The sequence below is a fragment of the Trachypithecus francoisi genome, unplaced genomic scaffold (assembly GCF_009764315.1).
Source record: "Trachypithecus francoisi isolate TF-2019V2 unplaced genomic scaffold, Tfra_2.0 Lachesis_group20, whole genome shotgun sequence".
Classification (NCBI taxonomy): domain Eukaryota; kingdom Metazoa; phylum Chordata; class Mammalia; order Primates; family Cercopithecidae; genus Trachypithecus; species Trachypithecus francoisi.
In genome coordinates this window covers 44,968,556-44,982,211 of record NW_022681466.1, presented here as the reverse complement: position 1 = coordinate 44,982,211, position 13,656 = coordinate 44,968,556, and the positions used below count along the sequence as shown (strand labels likewise).

The 13,656-nt window shown below is 46.9% G+C and overlaps 1 protein-coding gene across 2 annotated transcripts in view; it reads left to right on the top strand.

Annotated features, from left to right (window-relative positions):
* Nucleotides 1-13,656, top strand: part of ITGB3 (integrin subunit beta 3) — a 60,661-nt gene that overhangs the window by 14,396 nt on the left and 32,609 nt on the right. For both annotated transcript variants that reach the window (XM_033184095.1, XM_033184096.1), the window contains exon 2: nucleotides 6,404-6,489. In XM_033184095.1, the coding sequence (XP_033039986.1) occupies nucleotides 6,404-6,489 (86 nt within the window). The remainder of the gene's footprint in view (nucleotides 1-6,403; nucleotides 6,490-13,656) is intronic.

Genomic DNA, 13,656 nt, shown 5'->3' with positions numbered 1-13,656 from the left:
CATCTGAGACAAGGCAAGTCTCTTCTGCCTATGAGACTGTGAAATTGAAAGCAAATTAGTTACTTCCTAGATACAATGGGAGTATAGGCATTGGTAAATACAGCCATTCCAAATGGGAGAAATTGGCTAAAGCAAAGGGGCTACTGGCCCCATTCAAGTCTGAAATCCAGCAGGACAGTCAAATTGTAAAGCTCCAAAACAATCTTCTTTGACTCCATGTCTCACACCCAAGTCATATTGATGCAAGAGGTGGGCTCCTATGGCCTTGGGCAGCTCCACCCTTGTGGTTTTGCAGGGTACAGCCTCTCTACCAGCAACTTTCATGGAATGGCGTTGAATGTCTGCAGCTTTTCCAGGCACATGGTGCAGGCTGTCAATGGATCTACCATTCTAGTCAGGAGGATGGTGGTCCTCTTCTCACAGCTCCACTAGGCAGTGCCCAAGGAGGGGGTCTCTATCTGGGGGCCTTGACCCATATTTCCCTTGTGCACTCCCCTAGCAGAGGCTCTCCATGAGGGCCTTGCCCTGTAGCAAACTTCTGCCTGGACATCCAGGTGTTTCCATACATCCTCCGAAATCTAGGCAGAGATTCCCAAATGTCAATTCTTGACTTCTGTGCACCTGCAGGCTCAACACCACGTGGAAGCTGCCAAGGCTTGGGGCTTGCATCCTCTGAAACCATGGCCCGAGCTCTAAATTGGTGACTTTTAGCCATGGCTAGAGTGGCTTGGATGCAGGTCACCAAGTCCCTAGGCTGCACATAGCAGGGAGACCCTGGGCCTGGCCCAGGAAACCATTTTTTCCTCCTAGGCCTCTGGGCCTGTGATGAGAGGTGCTGCCATGAAGGTCTCTGACATGCCCTGGAGACATTTTCCCCATTGTCTTGGTAATTAATGTTCAGCTCCTAGTTACTTATTTCTGCAGCTGACTTGAATTTCTCCACAGAAAATGGGTTTTTCTTTTCTATCACATTGTCAGCCTGCAAATTTTCCAAACCTTTATGCTCTGCTTCCCCTTAAATGCTTTGATGCTTAGAAATTTCTTCTGACAGATACCCTAAATCATCTCTCTCACGTTCAATATTCCACAGATCTCTAGGTCAGGGGCAGAATGCTGCCAGTCTCTTTGCTAAAGCATAGCAAACATGACCTTTACTCCAGTTCCCAATAAGTTCCTCATCTCCTCTGAGACCACCTCAGTGTGGACTTCATTGCCCATATCACTATCAGCATTTTGGTCAAAGTCATTCAACAAGTCTCTAGGAAGTTCCAAACTTTACCACATCTTACTGTATTCTGAGCCCTCCAAGTTTCTAGGAAGCTCCAAACTTTCCCACATTTTCCTGTCTTCTTCTGAGCCCTCCAAACTGTTTCAATTTCTGCCTGTTACTCAGTTCCAAAGTCACTTTCACATTTTTGGTATCCTTATAGCAGCACTCCATTCTACCATTACCAATGTACTGTAATAGCCTGTTCTCACACTGCTAGTAAAGACATACCCAAGACCAGGTAATTTATAAAAGAAAGAGGTTTAGTTGACTCACAGTTTAACATGGCTGAGAAGGCCTCAGGAAACTTACAATCATGGTGGAAAGGGAAGCAAACACATCCTTCTTCACATGGCGGCAGGATGGAGAAGTGCTGAGCAAAAGGGGGAATAGCATTTTATTAAACCATCAGATCTTGTGAGAACTTTCTATTAGGAGAACAGCAACATGTGAGTAACCATCCCCGTGATTCTGTTACCTCCCACTGGGTCCCTCTCATGACATGTAGGGATTATGGGTACTGCCATTCAGATGAGATTTGGGTGGAGACACAGCCAAACCATATCAGTGCCCATACCTCCCATGGTCCTCTTTCCTCTTCTAACCTTTCTTGATGTCTCCTTGTGCTTCTCTCTCTTGTGAATATCAATGGCATTTATGTCCAGAATTTCCCCTTTGCATGCCAATTCCCACGGAAACTCCAGAAAGGGAGGGAGATACCTAAAATAGTTCAGGCTGTGCTCCTCTCAGAAGTCTTCTGATAGGGGAAAAAGAGAGGCTATGTCCACATCTGCCTGGGAAGACAGCAATCAATCAAAGGAATGCTGAAATGAATTAGTGAATAGATTCAAAATTGGTTAATATTCTACAAGGCAATAAACCTTAACCTGTGGGGGATAACCTTTTCTATCAGACAGAAATCATTGGTATTGTTGTTGGATAAGAATAATATACATTGTTCTCTTATCTAAATAATTTACCTTGTATACCACAATATGATAGGGCTAAGAGATGGCCAGGCAGCTCATGCAGGGAGAAGTCTTGGTTGCATTTTTTGTTGTGAACATTCAGGAATCCTGAAACTAGCAGCTACTTTTCTTTCATTATAGACATTGCATGGCTCAGGGCTGCCGCACCTCAGAGGTGACCTTGATGCTTTAAGGCTAGGCTTGGAACCAGTGTCATCATTCCCACTCACGGTCCTCACACTTACACTCTGAAGTTGTAGTCAAGTCGGAGAGTGGAGCCCCAGAGGTTACCCATGGGCTTATAATGGCATCCCACTTGTAGAATTTTAAAGTTGGGCGGGGCCTTTGAAGTTAGATGGACTCAAGGCTCTGAGGAGACCTGGGGCTTCCAGGAGGTGCTTCAAGGGTTCCACATGTAATCAAGGGGTTTTGGGAGAACAATAAAAGTTTAAATTGCCTGAGGAACTGTTGTAACCCATTTACATGTTTTATATTGGAATTCTATGCATAATTTTGAGAAATGAGCTCAGCTGCTTAAAAAAGCAAAGCAAAACTTCATCTATTCCCCTACCTTTCATTTTGCCCCAATGCATATTTACTGAGCATCTCCACTGAGTAAGAAATGTAGCTGAGTTGGGCAGGGCAGAGCAGGTCTCAAGGGACTTAAAATCTCTAGGGTGGCAGTGTTGTTAAGGCAGACACATAAACAATTATGACGTGGTAGGAATATTAGAATTGAAGAAATGGAGGCTGAGAGGAGTTAAATGATTTACGCATGGCCACATTATCAGTGGGTGACTCAATTAGGATGACAATCTACTCATTGTGTATACCCATTCTGTTAGACCTCCCTGCCCCCCAGTAAGGTCCTGAAATGGATACTGTTAAAGTATATATAATTTTCACGGAGTTAAAAGTATGAATTCTACACAAATATAAAGGGAACATGTGTAAAAGATTTTATTCAACTTTAGTAATGAGAGAACCAGTAAGACATTAGGAGTAGTTCAAAAGGAATTTCAAAGAAGGGAGATTTATAGTTGATCAGTCAAAGGAATGCTGAAATGAATTAGTGAATAGATTCAAAATTGGTTAATATTCTACAAGGCAATAAACTTTAACCTGTGGGGGATAACCTTTTCTATCAGACAAAAATCATTGGTATTGTTGTTGGATAAGAATAATATACATTGTTCTGTTATCTAAATAATTTACCTTGTATACCACAATATGATCATGATTAGATTAAAATGTTATGTTAGCCAGTTCTAGCAGCTATAACAAAATGCCATAAACTGGGTGGCTTAAACAGCAAACACTCATTTGTTTATTTATTTTGAGACGGAGTCTCACTCTTGTCACCCGGGTGGAGTGCAGTGGCGTGATCTCGGCTCATTGGAGTCTCTGCTTCCTGGGTTCAAGTGATTCTCCTGCCCCTCCCAAGTAGCCTCCCAAGTATCTGGGATTACAGGCACCCACCCCAATGCCCGGCTAATTTTTTGTATTTTTAATAGAGACGGGGTTTCACCATGTCGGTCAGGCTGGTCTTGAACTCCTGACCTCAGGTGATCTACCTGCTTCGGCCTCCCAAAGTGCTGGGATTACAGGCGTGAGCCACCTCACCTGGGCTGTTTTTTTTTTTTAGACGGACTCTCGCTCTCGCCCAGGCTGGAGTGCAGTGGTGCTATCTCGGCTCACTGTGAGCTCTACCTCCTGGGTTCACACCATTCTCCTGCCTCAGCCTCCTGAGTAGCTGGGACTACAGGTGCCTGCCACCATGCCTAGCTAATTTTTTGTATTTTAATAGAGATGGGGTTTCTCCGTGTTAGCCAGGATGGTCTTGATCTCCTGACCTCGTGATCCGCCCGCCTCGGCCTCCCAAAGTGCTAGGATTACAGGCGTGAGCCACTGCTCCCGCCTTTTTTTTTTTTTTTAAAGAATAATATACAATGTTCTCATCACGAATCATTTCTCTTTTGTTTTTTTTGAGACAGAATCTCGCACTATTGCCCGGGGTTGGAGTGCAGTGGTGATCATTTCCATCTTTATGGTTTTCGATAGGTCAACATCTACTCTTACAGTATTGTAAAATATCCTGATTAATAGAAGCCAAACAACAGGTAAATACTCTTAGAAAATCAGATAATCTCTAAGCACGGTGGGTCAGCTAGTCAACACTCTGCATTACATTGAAAGGACATTTGTATTTTCTTTGCCTGTTTCCAAATTTTATATTTTCTTTCTTTCTTTTTCTTTCCTTCCTTCTTTCTCTTTCTTTCTTTCTTTCTTTCTTTCTTTCTTTCTTTCTTTCTTTCTTTCTCTCTTTCTTTCTCTCTCTCTCTCCTTCCTTCTTTCTCTCTCTCCCTTCCTCCCTTCCTCCTTCCTTCCTTCCTCCTTCCTTCTTTCTCTTCTTTCTTTCTTTCTCTCTTTCTTTCTTTCTTTCTTTCTTTCTTTCTTTCTTCTTCTTTCTTTCTTCTTTCTTTCTTCTTTCTTTCCTCTCTTTCTTTCTTTCTTTCCTCTCTTTCTCTTTCTTTCTTTTTTTGAGATGGAGTCTCACTCTGTCACCCAGGCTAGAGTGCAGTGGCATGATCTCACCTAACTTCAGCCTCTGCCTCCCTGGTTCAAGTGATTCTCCTGCCTCAGCTTTCTGATTAGCTGGGACTACAGGCACACACCACCATGCCCGGCTAATTTTTGTACTTTTTAGCAGAGATGAGGTTTCACCATGTTGGCCAGCTGGTCTCAAACTCCTGAACTCAAGTGATCCGCCTGCCTCGTCCTCCCAAAGTGCTGGAATTACAGGCACGAGCCATCACGCCCGGCCACAATTTTTCTTTACAATGTTGTGTGTTTGTGTGTATACACTCATTTTCTGAGTGTGTTTTTGTCCAGGCGTTGGGAAGGAGGGAATTCAGTCACACTGTAATAAAATGAATGGAGACCGCTAAATGAGAAGTTTTGGGGACACTGGGAAAACATCTCAATGGTCAGGCTGATTTCTCCAAAATACGTTTGCTGGCCTTACCAGCTAGGTGCAAAGAAGTCCCTTTAGAAAACTGCATGAAGGAGCTGTCAGGGTAACTGGGTCATGGGGAGGAACAGATCCCTCACATTCTGCTCCTTATATTGGAAAAAACCTCCCTCAGGCACTGCAGGAGGCAGGGTTCACCTGGTTGGAGCAGGAATGCTGAGCTAGGCAATTAGGGAGGACAATGGCTTCTGTCTAAGCAGATGCCTGAGTTTGGCTTCCTGGCTGAGCTTCTCAAGGTGGTGTTGGTTTTCCTGGTTGTTCCTGCTCCTCCTCCTAGCCTTTTCTGTGTCCTTTGACAGTATGAGGACTGTTCACATTTGAATAGCACCTTATAGTGTACCAAGTGCTTCCCCTTACCTCACTGAATTTTTGTACAAATCCTGTGAGACAGATATTGTCATCCCATAGAGGCTAGTTGAGTTGCCCAAGGTCATGAAGTAGTTAGTAGAAGAACATTCAAAATTCAAGCACAGACCTTCCAACTCTAAAATTCCATGTTCTTTCAGTGTATATCGGTCAGCCTTTTCTAACATTTCTGCACTTCCTCCTAGAGCATTTTATGGTTGGATTCCAAGATATATGCATTGAGAAGCTTGAGAAGATTTCAGATTTGCTTTTCTTTTGCCAGCCAGTGGGAGACTGCCACCGAAGTCACCCCGCCCTCCACGCCCCCACTGTATTTAGGCTGTGTGTTAATGTCAGTACATCTGGCCTTGGATCCCCTGTGCAGTGGCTGTGAATATCACCAGAATGACTGAAGAGGGAATACATTGCCATTTTTCTGGGCCTCAGAGATATTTTCATTTGCACAATGTAGGTGTCAAACCAGTTCTTAATTAAAGCCTTTCCATCAGTTACCATCTGAGACTTGGGTCCATGGCTGAGCCTTGCCCTATCACTTGTTACCACTGTGGCCTCATCAGTTGAGAGCGGTGATGAGCTTCTCCTGATTTTCATCCTCCTCCTTCTTCCTTACCAATAACCTGTATTTGGTAGATGTCTGTGATATGGTTAGGGTGTGTTTGTGTGCACCTGAGAGCTGTGAACCTGGACATTGGGAAAGTTGGGAAGGATGGGGCAGGTAAGTACCTTCACTGAGCCAAATCTGGTGCTAATGCCTTTGTCTGTCTGTTGCAGGGCCCAACATCTGTACCACGCGAGGTGTGAGCTCCTGCCAGCAGTGCCTGGCTGTGAGCCCCATGTGTGCCTGGTGCTCTGATGAGGTAAGGAGCAGATACCAGACCTTGTTTCTTCTCCAGACTAAGCTGCTTTTGTGCACAAACAGACCCATGAAGTTACCATCTCCCTCTTGAATACACATACCCCTTGTCCCTTCTAAGCAAAACTTTGATGAATTTTTCCCATTGATGGATGGTGAGGAGCTGTCATGGGGATGTTGCTAGGAATACTCTCCTGAGTCTACCATATAGCCCCTTGCCCTTGCCAGTTTGGCTGGACCTCCTGTCCTCTCTGTAACCATTGCTGCCCTTTCTCACACTTTGCTTGCTTTTTTTCCTAAGAAAAATAGTTTATTTTTAATTTTTTGGTAGAGACAGAGTCTTACTATGTTGCCCAGGCTGGTCTCGAACTCCTAGACTTGAGAGATCCTCCCACCTTGGCCTCCCAGTGTGCTGGAATTTCATGTGTGAGCCACCATGCCCAGCCCATTGCTTGCATTTCTTGGGGTGGAATATCCCAGGGAAGCAGGTGTCAGGTCTCAAAAGGAGAGGCAGCAAGGGGTATAGGTACAGATGGGGTTGGGAGGGGGTGCTGGCTTACTTCTTTTTCCTAGAGGTTAAAAAAGGCAAATAGAAGAGGAATCTTGTGCTTGTGTGTGTGGATGTTTAGTCAGAAGATCTTTTCTCTTCCCTTTTTGACGATTGGGCCACACGGCTTTACATTTTTCTTTCTCTTCTTCCTTCCTTCCTTCCTTCTCAGAGGTGTTGAGGAAAGGAGCCGGGCCCACTTGGTGAGGACGGAAGGGGGACAGGAAAGGGTTAGTTGTGTCTAGGCAGAAGGTTTGTTGTGTCTGGGGCCCTAGGGAATGAGTGTGTCTGAGGGAATGGCTATGTTTGTGGCTGGGATGGAAATTTGGAGCTGGCAAGAGCTGATGGGGTGGGGGTGGGAATGAATGTGGTTGGAGAGATTCGGTGATTATAGAGTCTGAGGCTGAGTCACTGGCCCGGCCAGCAGGTGGTTACCTGAGTTCCTGGCCTGGCTGCGGCTCAGCTACCTGAGGCATCCTCTCTGTCCCACAGCAAGTCCCAGCCCTCTCCAGTTTTATGACCACTCCAATCCAGCCCCTCAGTCTCTCTGCTTCTTTTCCAGATCCACTGAGTTTCCTAAAAAGGCAACCTCCCTGGCCGGCTGGGGGGAGGGGCGGGAGCTGGGAGGCTGTGTTTATCACCGGCCAGGAGGGCTGCCAGAGCAGCAGAGGCCAGCTCCGCACGTTGCTTTGGCCTCTTTGCTGTTCAGCACGGGAACTGCTTCCAGAGGCAGCTGCCCAACATCTGGGCCACATTGACTTCATTTAGCAAATGAAACCTTCCCTGGGGCTAGGGAAGGGGAGTAAGGGGGAATGGATGAGTCCTTCTCCTCCACCCCCGCAGGTTCTCCTCCCCTCTGGGCTGAGCGGGCTACTCAGTGTGATGTAGCCTGCTCCCTCCTCATTTGCTATGTCCTCCTTCCTCCCATCGTGATATTACTAAAGCTTCTTTTACCAGGAAGTTGCGATTCTGCAACTGAATGCTGGAAGAAGGGAGAGCTGAATGGGGAGGGGCCTTGGGTAGCCCAAAGCCTTCAGGAACAGAGGAACGTCAGGACAGAAGCTCTAGTGTCACTCAAAGGGTGCTTCCATCTTTTCCTCCTTCCCTCCTTTCCAACCCAAAGCAAGAGAAAATGCAGGCATCTCTGGCCCAGAGAAGCTGGGGAAAAAGAAAACTTACTTGGAGGGTCTGTCCTGCTCCCTATCCCCCATTTTTCATCCCTCTTGATCTGCATAGGGCCTAGCCATGCAGCTGAGGTGGGCTGAGGCCTGAACAGACAAAGCCCTTAGGTCACGTAACCAGATTTCAAAGATGCACATGTAGAATATTTATGGGTGACTGTTGTGCTCCTTGTCCCCTGGCAGGCCTGGGGAGGGCAGAGGGAAAGGTGCAGGGTAGATCAGAGCATGACGTAGGACCAGCCTAGGAATGAGGGGTGCAGTCAGCCAGGAAATGGGCGCAGCTAGGACCAAAGAAAACAAATGGAGGGAGGTAGAAAGTCCAGGAAGATATTCCCTGGGAGAATGGCATATAAACATGAAAGGGGGCGGGGCCGAGGTTAGTGAAGGACTACAACGATCCCTGAGCAAGAGGGAGGAGGGAGAGAAGGAAGGGTAGGACAGAATGCCGTGACCAGGGAGGGATGGGAGGTGGGAATCCTGGACTGTAACCTGAACAGAAATGCTATTTTGTTCCTGAGAGGAGCAGGGCTTCCCCTGGATAGGCTAAGTTTAACTGCTGAAAATGCTTGGACATTGACTTCAAAAAACTAAAGGTGAACAGTCTGGTCCATTTTGTAGGTAATTTGTCAAATAATCAAACCCTGGAGAGCCCTCTGTTCTTCTTCCTCCGGAGTTGGCTGTTCCAGGCAAGCTGGCAGTGCCTGGAAAAACAACTGGTTGGGCTCGGTTTTCCCCTTGGTCCTAGAGGACTGGAGCTCTTGGGTGTGTATAGTGAGAGCTTGGCTGGGTAAGAGGAAAACATAGCCAACATGGATGAGCACAGAGTTTTGGGCTCATGTGCATAGGGTGTGTTCTTGGAGGGTTGGATACTGACACGGGTTGGGGTGGTGTGCTCTCTCTGGTCTGTAAATCTAGCAAAGAGGCCGGCTTCAACTCGTGGTCTTAGTCTCAGCAGTGCCATGCTGGAGTCTAGAACCTCCCAAACTCATTTGGTATTGAGAATTGCCTGGAGTGCTTGTTAAAAATAAAGGTTCCCGGCCGGGCGCGGTGGCTCAAGCCTGTAATCCCAGCACTTTGGGAGGCCGAGACGGGCGGATCACGAGGTCAGGAGATCGAGACCATCCTGGCTAACACGGTGAAACCCCGTCTCTACTAAAAATACAAAAAATTAGCCGGGCGAGGTGGCGGGCGCCTGTAGTCCCAGCTACTCGGGAGGCTGAGGCAGGAGAATGGCGTGAACGCGGGAGGCGGAGCTTGCAGTGAGCTGAGATCCGGCCACTGCACTCCAGCCTGGGCGACAGAGCAAGACTCCGTCTCAAAAAAAAAAAAAAAATAAAGGTTCCCAGGATGGACCATGGGTTTATTACATCAGAATGGGTTGTTATGATAGCACGTTTGACAAACGTTGCTAATTGAAGGGTCAAGGGGTTGGGGTCAAGGTGGATGGAGGTGGAGTTAAGGTTGCCAAATAATACAGAACATCCAGCCTGGTGCCTGTAGTCCCACTCAGGAGGCTAGGGTGGGAGGATTCTCTGAGCCTACGATTTTGAGGCCATAGTGCACCATGATCATGTCTGTTAATAGACACTGCACTCTAGGTTGGGTAACATAGGGAGATCCTGTCTCTAAAAAATAAATATAAAATACAGAACATCTATTTAAATTTGAATTAAACAAAAAATAACTTTTAGTATAAGTATGTCCCAAATATTTGCTAAATTGGCAACCCTACAGTGGAGGGATATACTAGGAATTCCTTTTTTTTTTTTTTTTTTTTTGAGACGGAGTCTCGCTATCACCCAGACTGGAGTGCAGTGGCCGGATCTCAGCTCACCACAAGCTCCGCCTCCCAGGTTCACGCCATTCTCCTGCCTCAGCCTCCGGAGTAGCTGGGACTACAGGCGCCTGCCACGTCGCCCGGCTAGTTCTTTGTATTTTTTAGTAGAGACAGGGTTTCACCTGTCTCTACTAAAGGTCTCGATCTTTAGTAGATCTCTAAATTGTCTTCCATGAAACCAGTCCCTGGTGTCAAAAAGTTGGGGACCTCTGTCCTATACTGGATTTCTTATATTGAGATTAACTTATATTGAGATTTTTCTATTTTGAAAGCATTTCACATTCACAGTCTTTTACTTCCTGACCAACCCTGTGAAATAGGCAGGATAATGACAACTATTCATGTTGTACTTTCCCAGTTTCCAAAATGGGATTAATGGAGAATGGTATTAAGAGCATGTGTCACCCTCCCAGGAGAGGGAGGTAATTCAGCCAGCTTGCAGGGTGCTGGCTGGAACCTCCCACCTCTGTGCTCAGGCCCTTCCCCTGGGTCTTGGCTATTTTTGCCCTTTTTGTGTAACATCCGGTTTCCCTGGGAACTGGAACTTTAATATCCACCCCTCCCCCTTCTAGCTTTCTCCCTGCCTAACCTGGTGATATTCCTTCTACCTTCTCAGCCTGGGTTACCAAGAAAGGGAATGTTGCCCAAGTATGTTGAGGTCACTGCCTTGGTGCTCTTCTGGAGCAGGGCTCTCGTGGAGAGCTTGGCTGAAAGCAGGCCTGTTATATTCCTGACCTCTGATGTCAGCAACCACAGAGGGAGGGAGGGAGGCAGTTTTGTTTTTCAGTGTTTAATTTTTCTAAGGAAACTCATAACAAACCATTAGGACTGTCAGCACATCTTAGCGCTTCAAACCATCTTCTCATTAGGACCGCCACATTAGAAAAGAGGAGTCAGGAAACTCCCGTCTAATGCATTCTCTCGCTCTGCTGATGGAGCCTGAAGATGCATGATGGCCTTGCTGCCCTCATCCAGTTTGCTGGGCTCCCATCCCTGCTGTCTTTTTGAGCATCTGTCTTGGTCCTGGAAAGGATCCGCTCCTCACTGCATTCTGATTTCTCCACTGCCTTTTTGGGAAGGTTTTCTCCCTGGGGCGTTGTGGGCAGCTGGAATCAGAGATAAGATTGGGACTTTTTTGAGCAAGAGAAAGACTGCTTCCGAGGAGGAAGGGGTAGGAAAGGTGGGCAGGGACAACAGGAGTCTGGGCACAAAACTTGAAGTGCCCAAGCTCTCCCCATGTCATTCCGTCCTCAGCCACAGCTGGGTGCAGGGGAGATTTTCATCTTCCTCAGAGTTGTGGGAGGTCTGTGATGTCCCTGTTGGAGTATTTGCCACCAGGAAGGTTAAGTCTCATTCAGTGATTTCCATTGCTGAGGCTAGTTCCCTGCCTGCATACCTGTGAAGCTGAGAGAGAAAGAAAGAAAGAAGCTGCTGGCTTCCAGAAACTCTACTTCTTGCCTGGGCCAGGGTAGTCCTCATGCTGTTGGTGTTGCTCATGTCCCATCCACGTGGGGAAGGCTTCAGCCCATAAAAGGGGGATCGGACTGGAAAGGGAGAGAGACCTTAAGCATTGGGAAGGGTTTTGGGTTACAGGGTTTTTTGTTTTCGTTTTGTTTTGAGATGGGGTCTTACCCTGTCACCTAGACTGGGGTGCAGTGGTGTGATCTTGGCTCACTGCAACCTCCGCCTCCCTGGCTCAAGTGATCCTCCCACTTCAGCCGCCTGAGTAGCTGAGATTCCAGGTGTGCACTACCATGCCCAGATAATCTTTGTATTCTTAGTAGAGACAGGGTTTCGCCCTGTGGCCCGGGGTGGTCTGGAACTCTTGAGCTCAAGTGATCCAGAGCTCATCCAGCGTGTCGGCCTCCCACAGCGCTGGGATTACAGGCATGAGTCACCGCACCCGGCTGGTTACAGGGCTTTTGAGTATGAATAGCTCCTTGTGACCCAGTCCCTCTCCTGGCATTATGGCTGCCAGGTTGCTTGAGGAGGCTGAGGAGGCAGATGTCATCCATCCTTCTCCATCCCTCGTACATGCCCATCTTGCATCTTGTTCCCTACCTGGGGCATTCTCTGTTGTGGCTCCTCCTAGGACCATTCCTTCCACACTCCTCCTTTTCCGTGCCTTGACTCTCACTCTATATGGAATGTAATGAAGCTTATTTTATGAGGATAATTACAGTCGGACAATCTAGCTGTCCTCTCAGTTCTGCCACTTCCTAGCTCTGCAACTTTGAGCAAATTCCTTAACTTCTCTAAGCCTCAGATTCCTTACCTGTAAGATTGGGTTCCTCATTTGTGAAGTCTCTAAACCTTAGGTTTCTCCCTTATAAAATAATGATAGTTCCAGCATTATGGAACTGTCAGGCAGGCAGATTGCAATAATCCATGTAAAGTGCTCACCGCGGTGCATGACATACAGTAAGTACTCAATAAATGTCAACACTAATTGTTCTGGGATACTGGTGTGGGTTATCCAGCAGACATTTGGAAGTGCTTATGGGGGATGTGGGTAGGAGTGGAGCTGGGGAGAGCCCGAAGGCCTAGATGTTGTGAAATAGGTCCAGGGAGGGGTTTTCCAGCTTGCTGGCTGGTTCCCTCAACCTGGCAAGGAGCCCTCATAGACATGCACCCACACAGCGTTGGCTAAATTGGCTGAATGTCAGAGCCGGAAGGGACTGAAAACACCATGTCATCTAACTACCTTGTTGAACAGGTGAGGACACAAAATGATATATCTGAGCTCACGTGATTAGTCACTGGCAGGCCTAGGAATGATCCTCTTTCCTGATTTTCGGTGTTCTTTCCAGTGTGGCCCCCACTCAATACTCAGGTGTAAGCACACAGAGCCTCAGGGGGCTGTGGGTTTTTGGAAGGGTACTCAATTTGTTCTTTGTCCAGGGTGAAGGAGGAAGCTGAAGTGATAGGATGGGCTCTGGTTAGGAGCCTGGCATCATGGTATTTTCCCATGTTCCCAAGTTTGTGGAGTTTATTCATAATTAGCTTATCCAGGAAGTACTTGTCAAGCATCTCATAGTAATAGCTCACATTTGCTGAGCACTTCCTCTGTGCCAGGTGCTGTCCTATGCATTTTATGTAGATTGTCTTATTTAGCCTGTGTGACATGCCTGTGAGGGAGGTACCATAATTACTATTATTTTAAGTAAATTTTATTGTGGGAAAATACACATAACATAGAATTTACCATCTTAACTATTTTTTTTTTGTGAGATCAAGTCTTGCTCTGTTGCCCAGGCTGGAGTGGACTGGCATGATCTCGGCTCACTGCAACCTCCACCTCCAAGGTTCAAACAATTCTCCTGCCTCAGTCTCCCAAGTAGCTGGGACTATAGGTGCACGCTACCACACCTGGCTACTTTTTGTATTTTCAGTAGAGACAAGGTTTCACTAGGTTGGCCAGGCTGGTTTCGAACTCCTGACCTGAGGTGATCCGTCCACCTCGGCCTCCCAATGTGCTGGGATTACAGGCATAAGCAACTGGGCCTGGCCCATCTTAACCATTTTTAAGCATACAGTTCAGTGGCATGAAACACATTCATAATGTCATGAAACCCATCACCACTATCTATCTCCTTTTTTTTTTTT